The following is a 23,998-nucleotide window of genomic DNA, read 5'->3' as shown; positions in this document are numbered from 1 at the left end:
CCACGGGGTCACAAAGAGTCGGACACGACCGAGCAACTATCACCTCCACTTCCAATCAGACGCTCACTTGCCATGTGGTATGAAAGCACTTATTCTAGTCTTTCTCAAAGTTCCCCAGTTGCTTCCTTTTTCTTATATTTTTAAATTGTGTGTATATTTTAAGGACTTTTCATACAAATTTTTTTATTAACCAGATAGTTTATGAATCCGTTGTAAAACGTTATAAATAAGGAAAAAGTCTCTTGATGAAATCCCACCCCGTCTAGCTCTCTGTCTCCGGTTCCAAGGTAACCAACCGTCTTGGTAAGTCTGGGGAATATTCCAGCAGACCCTTTCTCCACCCTCTTACATATTTATATTAACCACACAGTTCTACAGTGTATGTGTATATGTACACACAAGGCACACCTGTGAGTATTTATATAAAATGTACTGTATCTTTCTATTATTTGCTATTTTGCTAAGTGTTAGGATCAGGGGTTACTACACACAGATCTGCCTCATTCCTTTTTAACAGCTCTACAGCATAGCATAAACATGCCAGAGGCTGAACAGACACTTCTCCAAAGAAGGTACAGAAATGGCCAATAAGCACAAGGAAAGACGCCTCACATCGTTAGTCATTAGGGAGACGCAAATGAAAACCACAGTGATTCGTCAGTTCATACCGACTAGGATGGCCATTATTGTTTAAAAAATGGAAAAATAACAAGTGTCGGCAAGGATGTAGAGAAATTGGAACACGTAACATTGATATATTGATGGTGGGCATGTAAAAATGGCACAGTTGCTACAGAAAAGTTTGGCAATTCCTCAAATAGTGAAAGTTCCCACATGACCCAGCAATTCCATCCTAGAGAACAGAAAACTTGGATGTTTATCACGGCATTCTTAGCCCAAAGGGGGGACCAACCCAAACGCCCACCAACTGATGCGTGGATACACAAGATGCGGTATATCCACACAATGGAATGTCACCTGGTGATACAGAGGAATAAACCACTGATACATGCTGCAATGCGGATGATTCTTGAAAACATGTGAAGTAAAAGAAGCCAGACACAAAAGACATCTTTCATGATCCACTTATATGAAATATTCAGAACAGGCAAATCTACAGAGACAGAAATGTTTTCCTGGACAGTATTAGGGATGACAGCTAAAGGGTATGGGATTTCTTTTGGGGATGAAGAAATGTTCTAAAATTGCTGTAATGGTTACACAACTCTGTGAATATATTATGCTAAATCCCTGAACTTTTACAGGGTTTAAAGGTTACATTTAAATACAGGTTACATTTAAGATGAGTAACTTGTATGGTGAATTACATCTCATAAAATGATTACCCCTTCCCCACCCTGCAAAAGCCAGATTCTAATAACTGTAATTCCCATGGTTCCAATTCATATGAAATGTCTAGAATAGACAAATCTAGAGATAGGAGGGAGGTTAGTGGTTGCCAGGGGACAAGGGAAGGGGAAAATGAGGAGTGACTGCTAATGTGTAGGGAGTATTTTTTTTTAATAAATATATTTCTTTTTGGCTGTGTTGGGTCTTTGCTGCTGTGTGGGCTTTTTCTCTAGTCGCGCTGCGCGGGCCTCTCATGGCAGTGGCTTCCCCTGCTGTGGAGCAGGGGCTCAGCAGTTGTGTCTCCCGAGCTCCAGAGCGCAGGCTCAACAGCTGTGGGGCACGGGCTTAGCTGGTCTGGGGCATATGGGATCTTTTCAGATCAGGGATTGAGCCCGTGTTTCCTGCACTGACAGGCAGATTCTTCACCACTGAGCCATCAGGGAAGCCTCAGAGAGTATCTTTTTGAGGGGATAAAAATGTTCTGGAATTAAGGAAGATAGTAGTGAGGTTGCAGAACCCTGTGGATATACTTAAAAGCACTGAACTGTACACTTTAAAATTTATGGTATGTAAATTCTACTTTAAATTTTTTTTAATTTTATGGAAGCAGAGTTGATATACAATGTCATGTTATTTTCAGGTGTATAGCATGTGATTCAGTTATACACATATATATTGTTTTTCAGATTCTTTTCCCTTACAGGTTATTACAAAATACTGCGTATAGTTTCCTAGGCTATATGGCAGGTCCTTGTTGGCTATTCACTTTATTTATAGGAGTGTGTGTTAATTCCAATCTTCTCATTTATCCCTCCCCCTGTATTTTTTGAAAGTCACTACTTTTTTTTAACATTCCTCCCATGATGGCTATCTCCAGCTGTTTACCATTAACAGCTGCAGCGAGCATGCATGTACATGCCTCTTTGTGATATTTATTTCCCTAGGGCAGATCCAAAGACAATGAATGGCATGAGCACTTTTATCTCTGCAACTGTTGCCAAACTATCCTCCAAAGTGGTGATGCGGATTTAAACCCCTGCACCAAAGCATCCTCACCAACCCTGGAAAATCATCAGCCTCTTCTGCCGACACGACAGGCAAGAGACTGTCCTTGGGAGGTTTCAGTCTGCACTTACAGTGCCTTCTGCGCTCAGGAGCTGTTCCTGATCACAAGGGAGACCGATCCTTTTTCCAGGATTTCAGATTTCATTTTCAAAGCTAGTGTTTTTGTTGTTGTTGTTGCTGTTATTAAAACCTCAACTTTCTTTTTCCCTTGTAAATGTATAACAAACTTTAACACTTACAATAAATGCTTTTGTAATTACACATGAAGCAATCACATCTGAGAATCAGTGATTATTCCATTGCCTAAGCTTGTTTCTGTATTACTATTTATGAGGAACTGGAAGCTTTGTAAAATACAGTATGATGTTGTTATTACTACTAATACTATTACATGAGTAATCCTTTGAAGCGTCCTAGGACTTAACTACAGTGCAGCATCGAATTGGCCAACTCCTCCTTTACCTTTTGAGATTGAGGTTCAAAGTTAGGTCAAATCAATCTAGTATACAGAAGAAATTAATTTATACTGCACAACCAGACACCCTAGAAATAACACTCTAGCTGCAATTTTGAACATCCCTATCAGTAAAAAGAATTTGAGCATGCACCTCCAAGTTACAGATTTTTATTATTACTAAAAAAGTGCTACTTCATCACTGTATTCTAAAATAACACAGGAAATTCTGTGGCAGTCCAGTGGTTAGGACTCTGCGCTTTCACTGCCGAGGGCCTAGGTTCAATCCCTGGTCCGGGGAACTAAGATCTCACAAGCTGTGCAGTGCAGCCAAAAATGAATAAATAAAATAACACCAAAAATAGAGACTGTGAAAGAGATTCAAATTAAATAGAAATATAAGTTCTATTATCTCCTTTTGCCCCAATGAATCTTCATACATACACCTGATTATGGATACCACTGAATTAATTCAAAGGATCAGGAGCAGTTCACAATTATTTGTTAGGCCCCTTCTCCCAGGTTTTGTTGCTTCAAATTATCCTTTAAAAAAAAAAAAATTATTTGGCGGCACCAGGCCTTTGTAGCAGCATGCATGATCTTCGTTCTTTGCTGTGGCATATAGGATCTAGCTCCCTGGCCAGGGATCGAACCCAGGGCCTTGCACAGTGAGTGTGGAGTCTTAACCACTGGACCACCATGGAAGTCTCCACTTTAAGTCATTCTTAATCCTCAAAAGAATGCTTCAGGCAGGCAGGCTCAGAGAGTTTACCCAGGTTTTCTGACAGCTCAGGGCCAGCGAGTGACAGTGGGCTGCTGGCTCCCGGGTGCATTCTACCACCTCTTGAGGCTGAGACGCGGGTAGACCACACCACGGCAGCCCACCTGCCCTGCTGCCACAGACTAACACCCCCACCCTCTCTCCCAGGGTGCACTGCTGGTCTACCATCATCACTGTAAACCACGAGTGCTCTTGAATATGAGCATTATCGGAAAATGCTTAAAATATATTAAGTATAACAATCAGGTTACAAAACAGGATGTAGGACATGATCCCAGTTCCCTTAAAAAAGTAGAAATATATATATGTATATATATGTACAGTTCAGTTCAGTCGCTCAGTCGTGTCTGACTCTTCGCGACAAAAAAGTAGAAGTATATATATGCACACACACATGTATTTATTTGCATTGTGTTAAAAAGAAACACATACACTGGTGTTAGGCATTGTCCTACAGTATACAATGTATATTACTTAAGCTCATTCTCACCATTACCCTACAAGGTAATAGACCATAATAATATAAATGATAATAATATTAATAACAGCAGATAACAGTTACTGACTGCTTAGCACGTAGGCATTATACTATGTGATTTCTATGCCTTGCCCTGTTTAGTATCGTCAGTCCTGAAAAGGAAACCAAAAGCCAAGGACCAGCATCACCCAGCTAGTAAAGAGCAGGTCTAGACTTGTTTTAAAACTTGAAACCTCCAAGAGAGTCTGCAGTGAAAACTTAAGTCTCCATCCTATCCTGGCTTCTTTTCTCCTTTTTGGAGGCCACCTATGTTACCAGTTTCTTGGTTATACTATACATTTCTGCTGAGTGTCTGTACATTTAAAATCATGCAAAAGGCTTCCCTAGTTGCTCAGTGGTTAAAAAAAAATCCACCTGCCAATGCAGGAGGCATGGGTTTGATCCCTGATCCGGGAAGATCCCACACGCATGGAGCAACTGAGCCTGTGCGTCACACCTACTGGGCCTGTGCTCTGCATCCAGGAGATGCAACAACTGGGCCTACGTGCCGCAACTACTGAGGCCCGTGTGCCGTGGAGCCCATGTTCCGAAACAAGAAGCCACGGCAGTGAGAAGCCTGAGCACCGCAACTAGAGAACAGTGCCCCCACTCGCCACAACGAGAGAAAAGCCTGTGCAGCAACGGAGACCCAGCACAGCCAAAAATAAACAAACAAAATTTAAAAATCAAATCAAATCATATACGTGCACAGGCATGCACATGTAACATAGATTTTAAGTTAAATGGTAGTACAGTATCAACTTTTTAAACTTACTGCTACCTCTTAGAAACTATTCCATATCAACACATAAAGCGCTTCCTCAGGCTTTTTGTGTTTTTAGTGGCTGCAGTGTATGCCACTGTGCCATCCAGTGATCTGCCCCTTGGAATGGACACACAGGTGTCTTGCAGGCTTCGCTCTCACTGACATTCCCATCTGAGCAAACACATCGTTTCACATGTGTAAGGGTATCCACAGGCAAAACCCCTGAAAAAGGGGTTGCTGGCTCAAGAGTCCAGGCATTTTAAATGTCGTGAAGAGCTTACCATGGTAAACCCCGGGCCCTGGGGCCAGCCCAGTCCCCTGCACTGGGCCCAGCTGTGCGGCTACTAAGGGCTCACAGCTGTCCCCTTGTGCAGACAATTGTCCTTAGCTGCCGCGAGGCACCTCATCTTGGAAGCTGTGCCCGCCCCACACCCGCTCACAGCCACTGACCACCTGATGGGGGTACAGAAGTCCCAACCCTTTGCCTGAAGGAAAGACAGAGGCTGCCGGGCAGACTTGCCCCAGAGCCGTGTGCCAAGGCCAGGCGAGGGCTCCCCTGAGGTCACGCCCACCGTCTGGCACACTCCCTCCCTAGCCTGCTGACTCCCTCCTTATGGACTTACTCCTAAAGAGCACCCCGCAATACACCACCTGTCCCCAAGCCCGTCTCAGGTTCTGTGTTTAGGGAGCCACCTGGGACCACCAGTTCTAGGAGTAGGGTGGTCGTGGGAAGCACACTTGAAGGACAGGATTCTGGAGTTGGACCCCTCCACAGCTGCCCAGCAAAGGGCCCCAACACTGGAGGCAGAACACTGCTCGTCCCTCACCAAGGGTAGCAGGGCCAATGCTGAGACTTTCACTTGTGGTGGACTAGGTCGTGGCTGCTGGAGGAGGCAGGGGCTCACGAAACATCTCTGGTGTTAAAGAGGTTATGGCTGAAACAATAACTGTAAGAAAAGCAGTGGAACTTCCCTGGTGGTCCAGCGGTTAAGACTCTACACTTCCAATGCAGGAGGCACAGGTTTCATCCCTGGATGGGGATCTGAGATCCCACACGCTGCAGAGCAGCCAAAAAACAAAGATAAAAAGAACAGAGGAACTGCGGTTGTTGCTGAGTGCCACTGATGCTCTGAAAAGAGAACACGAAAGGCTGAAACAATCACCAACCTCAAGCAAAGGGTGAGAGTCAGAGGGCCGCCTTGGCAGCACTGAAATCGACCCTCATGTCCTGCAGTCGGACGGTCTCCAGAGCTGAAGACCGGGAAAGTCTGAACCGCAAGAGTGGCAGACCTTCAGAGAAAGGTGAACTCAGGAAGACAAACCTCCCACACCTTCTCGTAGCAGGGCTCCGATACGGGAGAAGTGGGACTCAGACGTGTGGGTTGGGGAGCCTGGAGATGCACACAAGCAGCTTTAACCTGCAGGTTCCCGTGGACCTTCCAGAATCTTCCAGAAGTGGCCCCACCACCCTGCTGGAATACAGAGTTCCCAGGCTACTTCAAGATTACACAGATGCCCCCAAATGAGGCCTTAGGTTAACTCCTGCTTCCTGTCATAATGTAGCCCCCATGGACACAGACCATTCGGGTGTTCAGGACACCACACTGGTCCACTACTGACCTCATGCTAACCTGATAAGCACAACATGGCAAGGAGATGTCTTGGTAAGACACAGATGCTCCAGAGGATGCAGAGTTTTGTGGGCCTGCCCATCTGGGAAGTTTTCGGGGATCAAGTGGTCTGGAGCATACCAAGCCACTGCCTCCAAGTAAAGGACAAGGTCAGTAACTTCTACTCTAATAAAGAAGCACAGTGCTTGGGAGACCTCCCCCAGGTTTTGGAGGCAACACATCCCACACTTGAGAAAACTGCTCCCACCCATTCACTGGTGTTTAAGAGGCTGATGGTTTTGAGTGAGGACAAGAACCACCAGCCGCAGCTCGAGCAGCTCTGCTGCTTCCGCCATACCATCTGGCTGACTCCAAGGGACTGGAAGTATCTGCTAGAAAGGGAGGCCAGCAAGCCCCCAGGGGAGGGTCTCAGCATAGATCCCTGGGGTTCTGGAGCAAGGTCATACCACATGCAGAAGAGAACCATACACCCCTCGGAAAACCCCCAAGGGGAAAGAACCCCAACAGCTCCTGGCATGCTCTTGGGCCATGGCAGAGACAGAGCCCCTGAGTATGGGGCATCAAGTGCCCACACAGCCAGAACTGTCCTTCACAAGCTGGGATGCCACATCTACCGAGTTATGAGGCCAGACGGGCCCAGGAACAACCCACTTTAAGATGACATTAAAGACCAAACTCGTGTGGGTCCACAAGGCACAAGTACTGGGGTACTGCACAACCACACATCAAACCAAGAGACTCACTCCATGACAAAGGGGGTGCAGACGTGGGCTGCGGCCGTGGACGCCACACAGTCCTATCCGGAAGCTACCAGCTGGGGTGCTAGGCGGCCTCTTGAAGACGAACCTGAGGCACCAGCTTGGAGATAACGTCTGTGAGGAACGGGGCCCTCCTCTAAGATGCACTGTACTTCTTAAACCACTACGTGGGGTTACATACCCAACAGGCAAGCGTGGGTACAGCACACAACGGGAGCACCACCCAACACCACTCTCAGGGACTCCCTCTGGAGTGGAGATTCCTACTTGGAGGACTTCTACTTCCCTTAGCCTGAAACTTTAGGCTCAGTGTCTTGAAAGGACCTAAGAAGGGGACGTGGCTACCAGGGTTCACACAGCAAGAGTTAACAGCAGAAACTGCCTGATCAGTTTGGGCTCTTTGTGCCAACAGACCAGCAGGCCTGGAAACCTCCTACACTGGCAGGGATGACTGAGGCTGATCACCATGAGGAGACAGGTCTGGCCACCACATAAACGGGTGGAAAAGAATACAATTACTGAGGCAATATGTTTTTACCCACAAATGATTTTTTAAAATACTGTTAGCACATTTTCGGAGAAGGCAATGGCACCCCACTCCACTACTCTTGCCTGGAAAATCCCATGGATGGAGGAGCCTGGTGGGCTGCAGTCCATGGGGTCGCTGAGGGTCGGACACGACTGAGCAACTTCACTTTCACTTTTCACTTCCATGCATTGGAGAAAGAAATGGCAACCCACTCCAGTGTTCCTGCCTGGAGAATCCCAGGGACGGGGGAGCCTGGCGGGCTGCCGTTTATGGGGTTGCAGAGTTGGACACGACTGAAGTGACGCAGCAGCAGCAGCACATTTTGTCAGCTATGATCATACAACCACTTATCCTATAATAAGGTTAATTTTGAAATTCCTGTCCTTAATGCTGCCACCTGTACTAAAATAGATACTCCAAAGAGAGTATTCTGAAAGACAGAAGGCTTGCAGAAAGGGGAGACTGGGGTCCTCAGGGCCGTCTGTCTGTTTTCTGGGGAAGTGCTGTTGATACAGTTTTTTTGTTTCTGGCTGTGCTGGGTCTTTGTCGCTGCGCCTAGGCTTGCCTTTGTAACAAGCGGGGGCTACTCTAGCTGTGGTGTGCAGGCTTGGCACTGCGGTGGCTCCTCCTGTTGCAGGGCACGGGCTCTAGGGCACGTGGGCTTCAGGAGTTGTGGCAATTGGGCTCAGTAGTCATGACTCCCGGGCTCTAGAGCACAGGCTCAGTAGTTGGGGCACACGGGCTTAGTTGCCTCTGGGGGCTCTTCCCAGACCAGGGATGGAACCCAAGTCTCCTGCACTGGCAGGTGGATTCTTTACCACTGAGCCACCAGGGAAGCCCTATACACGTATATATTCAAAGGTAGCTTACTTCTTCAGTGGAATGTTATTCCTTTCTAACCCACTGAGAGCATGTATGGGATGAAAGAGGAAATGTCTAGAAGTCAGCCCAGAAAAGCAAGTTTTAGAATGCAATCCTTTAGCAACCTTTCCCTTCTGAAGTTGAGACTACTTCACTATTCTGACATATCTGAAAGATTTAAGTGTAAAATGTAACTTTAAGATGGAAAAAATGCTGAGCTAAGAGAAGATGGTCAGAAAACTAGGGGCAAGAGTCCAGGCAAAAGGGCAAGTATCACACTGCGCTAACGGCAGTGAAAGAGCAACAAGACGTTCCAAGAATAAACTGTCACCTCTGATCCACGTTCCAGAAATGCGGAGGTTAAAAGTCTCTGCTAGTATTCTTCTTGGAATGCAACAGCCTGGACAATCTTGAGACTCTAATGCGATCATTTTGTCAATTTGACAACCAGTTTTGGCCTCTACCTCTAAGACAGCTACTTTAATGCCAACAAATGAATGCCTGTTCTTTCTCTAATATAAATCAAAGTATCCAAGGTTCAGGGAGAGTTTACCCACGGGACAGTTCAAGCTGCATCACCGTCAAACTCTCATTAAAGCTGTTAACAGTTACAGCCGGGATTCTTGCTTTAAGTTTTCTTTAAAAAAACAAAAAAACCTTTTTTTAGAACTTAAGTAAAATTAGATGGAAAAGGAAATGGCAACCCACTCCAATATTCTTGCCTGGGAAATCCCATGGACAGAGGAGACTAGCGGGCTATACTCCATGGGGTCTCAAAGGAGACTAGCGGGCTATACTCCATGGGGTCTCAAAACAGTTAGACATGACTTAGTGACTAAACGACCACAAAGGTATCTATTTATACATTTATACTTATATAAATTTCTAAGGCCTATGTGTATATATATATGTCTACAATCCCTTTTTTTTTTAATTTTACAATTTAAAAAATCTGAGGGCAAACATGTTTTTTTATGATCTGTTTGGTTACTAAACCTGAGATGACCTGAATTTATTTGCTGGTGAAATAAAGACTGTTTATCCTCCCCTCCCCCGCCAAAAAAAAAAAAAAAAAACTTAAGTAAAATTAGAACTAAAATCACTGTATATGCTATTTTCAGACTTACTCAGGGTCAACAACGCAGGAACTGAGTGATATTTTTTCAAGTTCCACTGAAATCTTCCATAGACAAAAAGAGACCTACTCTTAAAAAATTACAATCTTTTAATCAACACAAGGAGTTAACATAACTAAAAGTACAACGTTAAGAAGACTGTGACAAGGAAGCACATTTGTGTATTTCTATTTACTCAATGATTCAATCAAATCCAGTTACAAGTTAAAACTTGATTTGTCTGTCAGCAGTATTTAGGCTCGGAGAAGGCAATGGCACCCCACTCCAGTACTCTTGCCTGGAAAATCCCACAGACAGAGGAGCCTGGTGGGCTGCAGTCCATGGGGTTGTAAAGAGTCAGACACAACTGAGCGACTTCACTTTCACTTTTCACTTTCATGCATTGAAGGAAATGGCAACCCACTCCAGTGTTCTTGCCTGGAGAATCCCAGGGACAGGCGAGCCCGGTGGGCTGCCATCTATGGGGTCGCACAGAGTCGGACATGACTGAATCGACCTAGCAGCAGCATTTAGGCTAAACCCTGGCACATGTAGTCAAATTTTCACTCTTAACCCCATTCTGGCCTTTCCTCACTCTACAGTAAAGTATGACTAAGAAAAAAAATCTATTCCCATTTCTGCTATATATATCAGGACAGTGGACAGGATATGCATTTTCATTCTTTATCAATTTCAGTCCCAAATATATAAACAGTGAATCAGTACTATATGGCCAATAAAAATAAATATGTGAACTTCACTAATACATGGAAAGAACAGGAAAAAGTAAAGAACACAAAAAATGGTATCAACTCAAACCAAGTCAAGTCATCTGATGGATATGTGTACTTCCAAGAGTAGTTTGGAAAGAAAGAGGCATGATAAGAGGAGCTGGTTGTCAAAAAAACAAAAAAAACAAAAAAAAAGAGAATTTTTCTTTTTTGGTATAGCTATTTAAATGTGCCCAAAAAATTTTACTTAAAAAGGCCCAAACTACAGAATTTCCTAAGTATAGAAAGTATGTGAAAGCTGTGAACAAGGGCCAAGGAAACATCTTCAGAACTTTACGCTGATACTATGTTTTTATAAAGAATCAAAGTCTCAGGATTCACTTGAAAATATAATAAAATAGAAGAGTAGAAATGTGCTGTTTAGAGTATAGACAGTCCTTTTATCTTTCTTTTCTTCTTTAATATTTTAAAAATTTATTTCCTTGCCTGTACCAGGTCTTAGCTGCGCCATGCAAATTCTAGTGGCATGTGGGATCCAGTGCCCTGACCAGGGACCGAATCCAGGCCCCTCGCACTGGGAGCACGGAGTCGACCACTGGACCACCAGAGACGTTCCCAGACAGCCCTTGTCCATACCAACAGTTTCTCAGGAACTATGAAAGCTTGACACAAAAGGTCAACAATATCTCTAAATGACTATGGACTAAAAAGTAACTTCTGGTTAGAAGAAGTAGGCTAGGAAAACTTATCCCTGAGAGAATGAAAACCTCATTTTCTCTGGCAGCTGTTTTGGCACAAAAATTGGAAATTCTTGAAATGGTGGCTATATCAGTATTTTGTTACACTTTGCTCCAGTAGGAGAAAAAATTTTCCTCTCATCTACATAGCTTTATGAATTACAGGACTATTTTGAAAGCTTTGTCAGCATTTCTAAATTCTAACCAAATGTCCTCTAATAGAACAAAAACTATTTTCTGGACCCCAGCATGGTCCCTAAAAGTGCTCTTAGCATTCCAATCACCTGAGTTACAAAATCAGTACTGAAAGTAAGATGGACTTTCCATCACCCCTTCCTAAGACCTGGCTCTTCTGGCTACAGTTATTTGTGTAACATCAGCGAAGAAATAAACTCTGTGGCCGAACAGCCTTGGCTGACACCCACCATCACTCCACTCCATGTCTGGTTCTGGGTGGCCATTTGGTGAGTTTATCCTACAACTTCTGGTGGAACCTGGGAGGAGAGGAGGGCACCTCTCCCACTGTGACTGCCACTGCAAGGGGAGTGAGCCTGAAGCTGGAGAGGCTTGCCACGTGGAGAGAGCCTGACAGGGAAGCCAAAACAAAGGGAAGCACTGTTGAGAAATGGAGAAAGCTAAGTCCAGGAGACCTGCTCCAGTGAGGTCTGAAGCCGGCACTGCCTGTAGGTTTTTTCGCGCCCTGAGCCAATGGGTGTGCAACCACACCCCACCCATTTGTGTTCTTTGAACCCTTTTGAATTGATATTGTCCACAGAATGGAAAGAGTTCTGTAGCAGTTAAGATGTTTTCCTCTGCAAGTAAAAGAACACCTGACTAGAAATGGCTTAACAATAGATGTGTATTATCTCCTGTAACAGGCAGCTCTGAGACAGGTGGTTTCAGGGCTATCAATTCAACAAACAGTGCAGCTGAGAATCTGGGTTTTCCATCTGTCCCCTTGCAGGGCCTGGCATTCTGGCTTTGTCTTTGAGCCACAATGACTGCAAGATGGCTGCCAGTGCTCCAGACATCATATCTTCATACAACAGTATCGAAGGAAGGAGAAACTTCTTTTTACCAGAGAGAAAAAAGTTTTCCAAAACTCATCACCCCAGCCTATTTCCCTTTGATCTCACTAGCCAGAACTGGGTCTCACACTGTCCACTGCCTCCACCCCTCTCAGACACTCACTGGTAAAAGATAACGCAATTTTCATGATGTCAAAGGCCAATCTTGACTCGGAGGGGCCTCCCTTCCTTAAGTGCACTGTGGCGAGACACTAGGTTCAAGGCGAGGACTCTGTCTCCACGGAGGGGGATGGCCCAGGCCAGGCACCTGACACCACCTCTGTAAGTCATCTTATAAGTGCCGGGTGCTCAACGACCTGCCGTCCCTCAAACATTCAGAAGTCAGTGAGGACCCTGACATTCCAAACCAAATCATACAAACCGCCACTTTAATTTCCATGAGCACCATACCAGATACACAGCAAGTATGGTTCTTAGTCTTAAGAAACTATGTAAACTGCCCACAAAACTGTAACTTCCTTGAGTGGTTTTTTTAAGTCTTTACTGGATGCCCAAGAATAACAGGTATTAGCTAAATAGGTTATTTTCAACATTCCCAATATCAGGAAAGGAATGTTAATGAACGATCTTCGTCTTCTTAGAGCTCTAAGGCTCTTGTAGAATCTGCCAGGATGTGCATATGAAGAGCCTGTTCAATAGAGAACAGGAACTCTCTGAGTAAAACTTATTTCTAACTCTTTACTGAAGATCAAAACTTTCTAGTGGTACCTCTTCCTTAAAATATGACATCACCTGGGGCTATGGGGCTTAAATGAAAGTGTGAGCTTTCACACTGTGAAAGCTCACAGCCCAGAGCCTGGCACTGAAGGTACCATGAAGTCCAGGGAAGACAAGGAAGGGCTGAACCAGAGTTGTGGGAGTGCTGGTGGGGGAAGAATGGACAGAGTCTGATCATTCCTTTTATTTAAAGATATTCTTGATGTGGGCCATTTTTAAAGTCTTTATTGAATTTGTTACAATATTGCTTCTGTTTTGTTTTGGTTTTTCGGCCTCAAGGCATGTGGGCTCCTCAGCTCCCTGAAGGGAACAAACTCGCATCCCTTGCACTGGAAGGTAAAATCTTTAACCACTTTAATCAGGGAGTCCTTGATCATTCATTTCTAAAGCTAAGCTGTGCTGTGCTATGCTTAGTCGGTCAGTCCTGTCCAACTCGTTGCAACTCCATGGGCTGTAGCCTGCCAGGCTCCTCTGTCCATGGGGATTCTCTAGGTAAGAACACTGGAGTGGGTCACCATGCCCTCCTCCAGGGGATCTTCCCAACCCAGCGATTGAACCCAGGTCTCCCGCATTGCAGGTGGATTCTAAACCAGATCTAAGGCAAGGAAAATTAGCTTACAGAACACTAAAGGTGATAAGGCAATATTAAGTATCATCAGTAGGCAAGTGGAAATTAATGAAAGTAACGGCAACATAGTAAGCTGCCTACTAACCTTTAGCCAACCTTAGTGAACCCTATTTACTACCCTGTAAGCACCCCCACCCACATCTTGACTTTAACACTCACTGAAGAGTGAGGCCGCTGCTTCTTCCTTCTTAAACACTTCAATGAACTCACATGTGAGCTCAACTGTTATTACACTGATTCACACACTCTAAATTGAGGCTAATTACCTTTCAATAAATTGCCACAGGAAACAAAAGAGGGAAATGTAAGTGAGGTAGAAGGGAATGCCCTCTGACGACTTTAGATCTGACTAACGTTAAACCTTAAAGTGAGAATATCTTCTGGCTGTAAAATTCAGTGATTCTATGAATTAAGTGTCAGTTACTCGCCTCAGTGGAGTGACAGCGCAGCCTAGCAGTGGGCCTTAGAGTGAACAGCGTGAATGTTTATTTCCAAACCTAACCTAAACCTATGCTGCATCGGGAAAGAATTTCTAAATACACTAAACCAGATCTACAAGGCAAAGAAAACTTATAAAGCACATACAACTGTGCGTGTATGTGTATTCAGATGCTCAGTCGTGTCCACCTCTTTGTGAGCCCATGGCCTGTAACCCACCAGGATCCTCTGTCCATGGAATTTCCCAGGCAAGAATACTAGAGTGTGTTGCCATTTCCTACTCCAGGGGATCTTCCCAATCCAGGGATTGAACCCGTGTCTCTTGCGTCTGCTGCACTGGCAGGCAGATTCTTTACCACTGTGCCAACTGGGAAGCCTGTCATGTAGAAATATATACACAAAATTAACTTACAAAGCAGTGGTGATAAGACACAGATATCAGCAGCAGGCTACTGGAAACTAGAAATAAAGTAACCACAATATACTAAACTGATGAGAGCCTTGGCTGTGCCCTGGTTCCAGAAGTAGAAAGGGCTCTTAAGCACACACTGGGGCTTCCATGTGACTTTCAGGAGGTCATCACCACTCTCTGAACCCCCGGTGTACTCATCCGTAAAATAGGATCATAACACCCTCATGGCAGCTGGCAGAGAAGATGAAATGAGGTCGGGTGTACACCATATCTCGCGTGCTTAGGAGCACTTGGGAGGCACTCAAAAAATGGTACTGTTACTGCTTTAAGTATAGGATCGCCATTAAGCACTTACCTAATGAGACCACAGCAACGCTCTCTGGCAAGAAATGCAATCTGTATCGGATCAGTAAATGCACCAATATGATGCAGATAGCTGTGGGAAAAAATAAGACACTGTTAAAACAACCCAGCATTGAATGGAAACACCAAGCCCAAGGAAGCAGTTATTTCTAGGAGGCCGCCAGGGAAATGGACAATTGGCAGCAACACAGTAAACTTCAGCTGTCTTTTCAATTTCTTATTTCTGAATCTGGAGGTAGTTCATTACATTTTACATTATTTCTTTACATGCTTGAACTAGCTGCTGCCTTCCAGTTGTTGCAAGAGCCACAGACACCTATCTTTCTTCTGAGTGGTTAAATCTCATACAACCATTTAAAATTACTCAAATTTCCCTTATTCTGAGAAATGATCCTCAACAGTGAGGAAGAAGTCAATGAACTCAATCACTTTTATGCAAAGACAGCTGCATCAGAATATATGTTGACAAGCAAGTATTTTGCAGCCGTGTGATCTGTTCTCTTTCAACACAGAAGGAAGTCAGGGTGTTTTACAAACAGGAAAAAGTTAATCCTAATCTGGTGATAAGAACATAGAGACCTAGAGATGGGGTGCCTGCTTCCCAGCTGGGTACTGAGGCTTCTACAAGCCAGGGGCAGCCCTGAGCACTTCCCAAGTGCTCTCTCAGCTGACCATCAACACCCCCTCTGAATGAGCTGGCATCACCTCTGCCTCCTTTGATTAAAGACAAGAAAGCTGAGGCTGAGCGAGGTCACACCACGGCTGGGTGCCACCGGCCCGAGCTCGATTCCAACCCTGTCCCCTTAATCCTTGGCACCCACCACCCCTTCCTGGCGGCCTTCATCCTCAACCAGGAAAATGAGAATAATGTCTGACTTTCCTCACAGGGGTGCTGTCATGAAAGAAAAGAACCAAAAAGATGTAAAACTGTTTAAAAGGAATAGGTATTTCAGACCGAAAAAAGTACACTTTCACATAAATAACTCCTGAATGTAATTTCAAGGCCCAAGTGTTACTGTGCATGTCTTTTTTCTTTTACTAGGCACCTGGGTGGTATGCCATCTCATCAGAGTATTATAGTATTAAAAATAAATGAGTTGCCTTTTTTTGTAAAAGGAAATGTTCAAACAGTCTGCATGACTGTGAATGGGCCACCCTCAGAGCCCACGTTGACAAATTAGATTATCTTTAGTCCCACCAAAAAGCACCAGGTGGCCAGAGAAAGGAAACGGTTGTAAATATGGAAATTTTGTCCTCCTTTCATTCTGTGCTTTAAACTATCAATCTGTGGTGTTATTTTATTATAAATATTTAGCCTAGTTAGAAAAGTCCTACATTAAATACTAAGAGCAAGAAAAAAGTTCCAATGCATAAGCTCAACATGGAACCAATGAGAATGCCTATTGTATAAAAATGTAGACACACGAGCACATAAGTAGACAGAAATATATAGATCTAAGGAGTGGAATCAGTTGCTGCTCTTTCTTTGCACCAATCTGGATGACAAAATTTAAAAGCTTCTGCTTGTAAATCATATAACTATCTGAAGCTAAAGAGGAAAAGAGGGACTCCCTTGGTGGTCCAATGATTGAGATTCTGCACACACAGTGCAGGGGGCACGGGTTCCATCCCTGGTCGGGGAACTGAGGTCCTGCAGCAGGCAGCAACTAAGACCCAGGGCAGCACCCCCACCCAAAACAAGAGCAAAAGAAGAGCTGTCCATCAACAGAGAGAGCTGCATGTAAGGACGAGCAATGCCGCAGAATGGTCTTCAGAGACAAAGAGGAGATCTGCAAAGACAACCCACAGAATGACAGAAAATATTTGTTGGTCATATGTCTGATAAGGGTCTTGTGTCCACAGTATATAAAGAACTCTTACGACTCAACAACAAAAAGACAACACACTTTTTTAAAATGGGCAAATGACATTTTCAACATTTCTCTAAAGAAGATATGCAAATGGCCAATAAGCACACGAAAAGGTACTCATCCTCCTCAATCATTAGAAAAATGCAAATCAAAACCACAATGAGACACAACTTCACAGCCTTTAGGATGTAACAAGGATGGAGAGCAACTGGAGCCTGTGTGCACTGCTGGGGGGAATGTACAACTGGGCAGCGACGGTGGCAAGTTCAGCAGTTTCTGAGAAAGCTCCCCATAGAGTAACCGCTTAACCCAGCAATTCCATTCCTAAGTACATATATCCAAGAGAAATGGGTTTTTATATGTCCACATACAAACTTGGACAAAAATGTTCACAGCAGCACTATTCACAATAGCCAAAAGGTGGAAACAATCCCAATGCCCATCAGCTGATGAATGGATAAACATGCGGACTATTATTCAGTAACGGAAAGGAAGGGGATTCTGACACATGCCACAACACGGATGGACCCTGAAGACATTATGCCAAGTGAAAGAAGCCAGACATAAAAGGCCACAGACTGCATGGTCCCATTTGTATGAAACACCCTCAGCAGGCAAATTCCTAGAGACAGCAGAACAGTGTTTACCAGAGACTGTGGGGAGGGAGAACGGGGAGTGGCTGCTTTTAACAGGAACTGGGTTTCCTTTAGGGGTGATGAAAATGTTCTAGAACTAGATCATGGTGATGGGTGCCCAGGTTCAAATTACATTACTGTGAATGTAATAAATGCCACTAAATTATACACTTCAAAATGGTAAATTTTATGTCTATTTTACCACACACACAGATTTTTGTCTTAAAAAAAAAAAAAAAGGTATATGCAAAAAGCACTAACATGGAAAGATCTCCAAGCTATTCTGTGAGAGGAAAAGCCGAGCTATAGCACCCTTCTTACATTAAAACAAACTCCAGACAGTATGTGCCTATCGCTGCCTATGTGCTTATGAATGTACATATGTATACATACACATCCGAGCACACATTTTCAAGTACACCTGAGAAAATACAGAGCAAGGAGGGACAAAACCTTCTGTGTGATATGGATGGTATGAGCACCACAAGTTGATGTATTTCCAATTTTTCATGCCTGAAGTTTTACTACATTGAAACATACGATGTCAATTTTAACAACTCCATTACACTTTGTGGCCCATAAAATGTGTCAAATGATGTTGAGAGTGTAAATCAGTAATAGGGACTCACCACTGTCACTGTGGAGTCAAAGACCAGCAAAGGAAAGTGTAGGTCAACTGACCTCAAACTTCTTGAAGTCAAAATTCGAATTTTGGCATCCTTTGCACACAAAAGTCACAATCTCATTTGACTTGACTAAAATAGTAAACAAAAGTGGTAAATCTGTTACAGGTTAGGAACTCCTGAAGTCTAGAATAACTTATGGACTATTTCCCTCAATTCACTAGTCTATGTATTAAGTGATCTGGCAAGTTATCTATTAATAGACATTGTTTTCCTTATCAGATTTACATTGTGTGGATATCTAATCAGGAATAAATATACAAGATACGTAATAATTTGTTGATATAGAAGAAGAGAGGGGAAACCTCCCTTCAAATTTACATAGAAAGCATTCCCTTCCGCTAACATATGCTAACCTACGCGTGCAAACTGAAGATACCAAATCATCAACTGATTAGGGGAAACAGAAACCCTCTGACCAATGTCAGAGGCTTATGACGGGTTTGTAGAGAAGACAATCCAAGAGAAGTATGCAGCATTGCTAAATACAGCTTAGCCCTTTTTGGCCTCAAAGATGTACAAACACTGGGCAGCACTTTATCTGGATTAAAAAGGAGGGAGGAGGGTTCAGGATGGGGAACACATGTATACCTGTGGCGGATTCATTTTGATATTTGGCAAAACTAATACAATTATGTAAAGTTTAAAAATAAAATTAAAAATAAAATAAAATAAAATAGCCAACTATAAAAAAAAATAAAAAAAAAAATAAAGATCAGCCACCAGTTTTTTAAAAAAAAAAAAGCCCTATGATTCCAATACTATAATATGTGTAAAAAAAAAAAAAAAAAAACTTTAGCAAATTGTTTTAATCATTTCAAGAGTTTTAATATATAAAATAAATAAAATATTTGACATTAAAAAAAAAAAAAAAAGCACATCATAGAAACCTGTTTTGTGATCACTGGCACAAGCTAATCCGAGATGCTCCACACCCTGAAAGTCACTTTGAAAGTCTTATTTCTCACCCTCCTGTGAAAAAGGTGATAACAAAACAGAAGTTTTTTCCCAAGGCTTGCCTTTTATATCCCCTAACATATCACGCTGACCACAGTGTAAACAGTCTAACAATACTTCAGGATTAAGGATCCGGTACTAAAGACTTCTTGGTCAAGAAAACAACTGCTTTTCTTCTTAGTATTCAAGTACTATAACAAAAGGGGAGAAAAAGAAAACAAGAGTCCTTGATTGTTGAAGTAATCCCTGAGAAGTAGAATTACATTGACAGAGTAAAAATTACTTGGGCATATCCAATCTAAACGGACACTGGACACTTGTGGTTTGTGTACTTTTTTGGGAAAAAGCTTTTTTAAAACTAGATGGGAATTCCCTGGCGACCCAGTGGAGAAGACTCTGCAGTGATGCCAAGGGCTTGGGCTTGATCCTTGGTCAGGAATTCAGATCCCACAAACCAGGCTGCATGGCAAAAAATAAAAGTTTTTAAAAACCTATAAAAGACAAGGATGAGTTCTGAGATTTTAAATGAAATAAAATTACTTAGTAAAATTACTTAATAGTCTAAATATAAATGTGAAAGAAGTTACACTTTTCTGCAAAAAAATAAACCAAAAACAATCCTAATAGCCATCAGAGAAATACTCTGCACTCTTATATTTTTTGTACCTTCCGTTCTTCTGAAAAGATCTAATTAAAAATATGACAATATAATTAAAGAGGAGCATAAAATGTAAACGTGCCAACTTCACTTTACAAACAAGTTTGGAGAATCCTATTCAAAGTTATTTCTTTCTTAGCTGATCCAAAGTGGTTGTGCAGTTTTAACTGGGTTTTCTGGTCTAAGACACTTGTCTACTGTCCACAGTGTCTGCGAGGCAGCTAAGAAATTGCCTCTTATCTAAACTTCCTGACCGATGTCTGGCAACCTGAATATTAGCCTCTGCTGCTGCTGCTTCTGCTAAGTCGCTTCAGTCGTGTCCGACTCTGTGCGACCCCATAGACAGCAGCCCACCAGGCTCCTCTGTCCCTGGGATTCTCCAGGCAAGAACACTGGAGTGGGTTGCCATTTCCTTCTCCAATGCATGAAAGTGAAAAGTGAAAGTGAAGTCGCTCAGTCGTGTCTGACTCTTAGCGACCCCATGGACTGCAGCCCACCAGGCTCCTCCGTCCATGGGATTTTCCAGGCAAGAGTACTGGGGTGGGGTGCCATTGCCTTCTCCAATATTAGCCTCTGCTGCTGCTGCTGCTGCTGCTAAGTCGCTTCAGTCGTGTCCGACTCTGTGCAACCCCAGAGATGGCAGCCCACCAGGTTCCCCCGTCCTTGGGATTCTCCTGGCAAGAACACTGGAGTGGGTTGCCATTTCCTTCTCCAATGCATGAAAGTGAAAAGTGAAAGTGAAGTCGCTCAAGTTGTCTACTTGAAAGTTACACAGTCGTGTCCGACTCTTACAGACCCCATGGACTGCAGTCTACCAGGCTCCTCCGTCCATGGGATTTTCCAGGCAAGAGTACTGGGGTGGGGTGCCATTGCTTCTCCAATATTAGCCTCTAGTCTTCCTTAAAACAGATCTGTCAATTAATTTAAACTCTATGGGCCTAAATTTCTTCACCTGTGAAATAAGGAGGTTGAATAAAATGAGATCTTAAGCCTGAGAGAGTGAATCTCTTTGAAGAAAAATATCACGCAAGCAAAGAGCGGCACAGGTGCTAAACAGACATGGTGAAAGCCATGACCACAGTTCACAGGAACAACAGAGGTTAAAGAAACAGTGTGCTAACACAAGGGGGTGTGCTCTTTCACTCACAGAAAAACTCTTAACTAAGTGAAAGTTTACACGGAAGCCGAACGGACACAAGAGACAAAACGCGGCTCTGGTCAGAAAGTCAGATGCTCTGCCGTGTGACCCCCGACCCCCACTCACGGTGTCACACAGACACACACAGAGACTCATGAGCAGAATCTGAAATACACTGAACTAGAAGATGCTCAAGGCTCTTTCCAGATCAAGAATTCTTGAAGTCTTTGTTTCAAAGGACATCTACGATAAAGATGTTCTTCAGAATGACTAAGCTCAATGATTTTATAAAGAAATAGGACTATGCGATTAAACAGTTATGGCATCATGAACTGATCAGTGACCCTCTGTGTATGAATTGAACGTCAAATGACAGGCAGACTTGACAAAGTCAACAGTAGCTGACCCGGGGTTGACCATACAGACAGCGCACACAGACGCTCAAAATGCCAGGGGATGGTGTTTCCGAGAACATTCGCTGAGGACCTGCATTCACCTAGGACGAGGAGGCTGAAGAAAATGGTCATGCCGCTCGACTGCTCTTCCTGCTGAGCTTGCTCCCCTGTCTGCACCGGGAGGATGGGCTTGGCAGGGGTTGGGAGCACCAGTTTCGTAGTGACCACCAGGGTGGTGTGAAGGGTGACATTGAAACCTTCATGAGTCGTGTTGGGGAACCTGTTGGAGAGCATAAAAAGCAGCAGAATTAGACAAAGGAAACAGGGCCCTGAGTTATCAACACATACACAAACCAGAAAGAGAACTCTGGCATAGAGCTCTATGGCATTCACAAGGCCCGCAACCAAGAGGCAAGCCTTGGAGAGAAGCTGGTTAGGAAAATTCCTGCCTGCTGCTGCATGAGGGTACGGGTGGCCTCAGGTGCACTGAACACAACCACTTAGAGGTCAGGGACAAGGGGGAGTCAGGGCCAGTGTAGAACCAAATGCTGCCTGCTCTTTGGCACTTAATGGGGGATTTAAGGACTAAGCACAGCACAAAGGGAGGCAAACTGGAGTCTCATCACATTCCAAGATCAAACATCATTTACTAAGTGCCTTTACTTCTCCAGCTTACATTCTTTTCCTTAGATCAAATGTGCAAGTCAAAGAAGCCACTGATTTTACTCAATTGTTGATTAAGTCTGAATGCCCTACCCTACTTCACAAGAACCTCAGTTCAGTGGCCCAAAAGTAATCCCCTCTGTAACACTCCCACTCCACCCCACCCCCCCACTGTGTTCCTCACAGCTATCTCCTCACTTTGTGTTGGGATTGTAAACCAGTGTGATATTGACGTAATAACCATCGCAGCTGTGATTGTAACAACTGATGTTTTTTGAGTACAGCCTCATTCTGGGGACCAGGTAACATACAAACTTGCATTTAACAGGCATTAACAAGCCTGGGGTGGACACTGCTACTTTCTCTTTTTTACCTGTGAACAACAGGCTCAGAGAGCCTTTTGTTATGCCTGTTGGCTTAATTTGGCCAGTATCTCAGTAAGTCAGTGGCAGAATCAAGCCAGATTTGAATCCAAATTTGAAATCACTGAGCCATACCACCTCTTTTGCTTTGTGCTGCTGAGGCCCAGTTTAGTGTCTGTGACAGCCAAGATGTTTGGTAAGTAAGCTAACTAAATGAAATGACCACTAGGCTAAAAGACATACAGAAAAGTTGTCAGGCGAGGGAGTCAAATTTCAACTGTTGGCTTGGTTCCTTCTTAATTTTTATACACTCCTTCCACAAAGATGGGCATCTATAACATGCAACAAACTGTGCAGGGCAGGTATGCAGAAAAGACTAAAAGAGTAGTCCTTCCCCAGATGCAACTGAAGTTCGGAGACACCTCACTCCCTTTATCTTATACAGCCAGCTACCCTGCTTTCTACACTCCAGCCTTCCCTGTTTTCTGTCCCTCAAAAGACACTAAGCTCTTTGTGGCACCTGTCTTCCCTCTCCTATTCCTCCTTTTGGTCTCTAAGGTTTCATCTGGCACGTCACCTGTTCCTGAGAAGCCTCCTCCACCCCAGTACCATTCGGCTTCCTTCAGAGCACTGAAATCATCTTGTCTATTTATGGTCTTCTCTTTAAACTAGAATGAAAGCTCCTTGAGAGGGACTCCTGGTCGGTCTCCATCTCTACCATGTGACCAGGGCCTGATCGACAGTAGACGGCCACCAGTTTAATGAATAAATGGATTTCATTGAAGGAAACAAGAAAACATGATCGTTACAACGGAGGAGGGGACTGGCTACGTAAGGGGGGGGGGGTACATTCTGGAGGCGGCGGAGCGCTGCGTAATCAGCAGATGAACGAAAAATGGGAAAGTGAAATCTAGGCTGCGGTTTCCGCAAGGCAGATTCCGAGATCTACGACGAACGGCCGATACCTAGCCAGAGGGTCCAACCTCAAGGGGGCCGCGCCGCCCAGGCCCGCCCCTCCCCCTGCTCGCAGGCGCCAGCATGGTCAGTCCCGGCCAACCAGCGCGAGGAGCTCCGCCTTCTGGGGCCGGAGGGCGGCCTGAAGGGCTCGCTGTCACCCGACGGGGCCCAGCCCTGCCGCCTCAGCCGCCCAGAAACAAGCCCACTCACTCCTCTTCCGCCATCTTCTCCGCAATCCCGCGGAGCCTCCGAGACCACCGAGCGCGGGGCTAGCAGGGCCCGCTTTTGCTTCCGGCTTCCGCTGGAGGCGCGGGCGGGCCGACCGGCAGGGGGGCGGAGTCTCGGCTGCACGAGGCCGGCATTTCTGTCCCTTCGTCTCTATGGCCGGAGGGTGGGAGGATGCGCGTGGGAGGACCCCGGGGAACTTTCAGGATCTGTGGCCGCACTTCTTTTGGCCCCTCTGGCCCTGCGAAGTTCCGGCTGTTCCCTTCCACAGGGTTGGGACGTTTTGGGGAAACTCCTGTGAGGTGACTGTGACTCATCCTGAAAGCACGCGCTTTCCTCCCGACGTCCAGGAATTGACCATAGTTAAAGTGGGACGGAAGCTTCTAGAGTAAGCTGAGCGGAGGGACCCCAGGGGTATACTCCCCCAGTCTCTGTTTTCCCCAGCCCGAAAGAGGACTAAGCCACCTGGGTTTTGCAGAATTGTGCAGTATTCGGAGAAGGCAATGGCACCCC

The 23,998-nt window shown here is 44.5% G+C and overlaps 1 protein-coding gene across 4 annotated transcripts in view; it reads right to left on the bottom strand.

Annotated features, from left to right (window-relative positions):
- SLC9A8 (solute carrier family 9 member A8) overlaps positions 1-23,625 on the bottom strand; it is a 71,995-nt gene extending 48,370 nt beyond the window's left edge. For 3 of the 4 annotated variants that reach the window (XM_055545280.1, XM_055545279.1, XM_055545281.1), the window contains exons 1-3: positions 23,471-23,625; positions 21,380-21,558; positions 14,934-15,014 (exon numbers count right to left, since the gene is read on the bottom strand). In XM_055545280.1, the coding sequence (XP_055401255.1) occupies positions 14,934-15,014; positions 21,380-21,558; positions 23,471-23,484 (274 nt within the window). In that variant the 5' untranslated portion in view covers positions 23,485-23,625. The other variant, XM_055545282.1, reaches the window with a different exon arrangement.
- Positions 23,626-23,998: the final 373 nt, after the last annotated feature.

This window comes from Bubalus kerabau, chromosome 13 (genome assembly GCF_029407905.1).
Source record: "Bubalus kerabau isolate K-KA32 ecotype Philippines breed swamp buffalo chromosome 13, PCC_UOA_SB_1v2, whole genome shotgun sequence".
Taxonomy (NCBI): Eukaryota; Metazoa; Chordata; class Mammalia; order Artiodactyla; family Bovidae; genus Bubalus; species Bubalus kerabau.
Note: the sequence above shows the minus strand (reverse complement) of the source record. Positions and strands in the feature narration are given on the sequence as shown.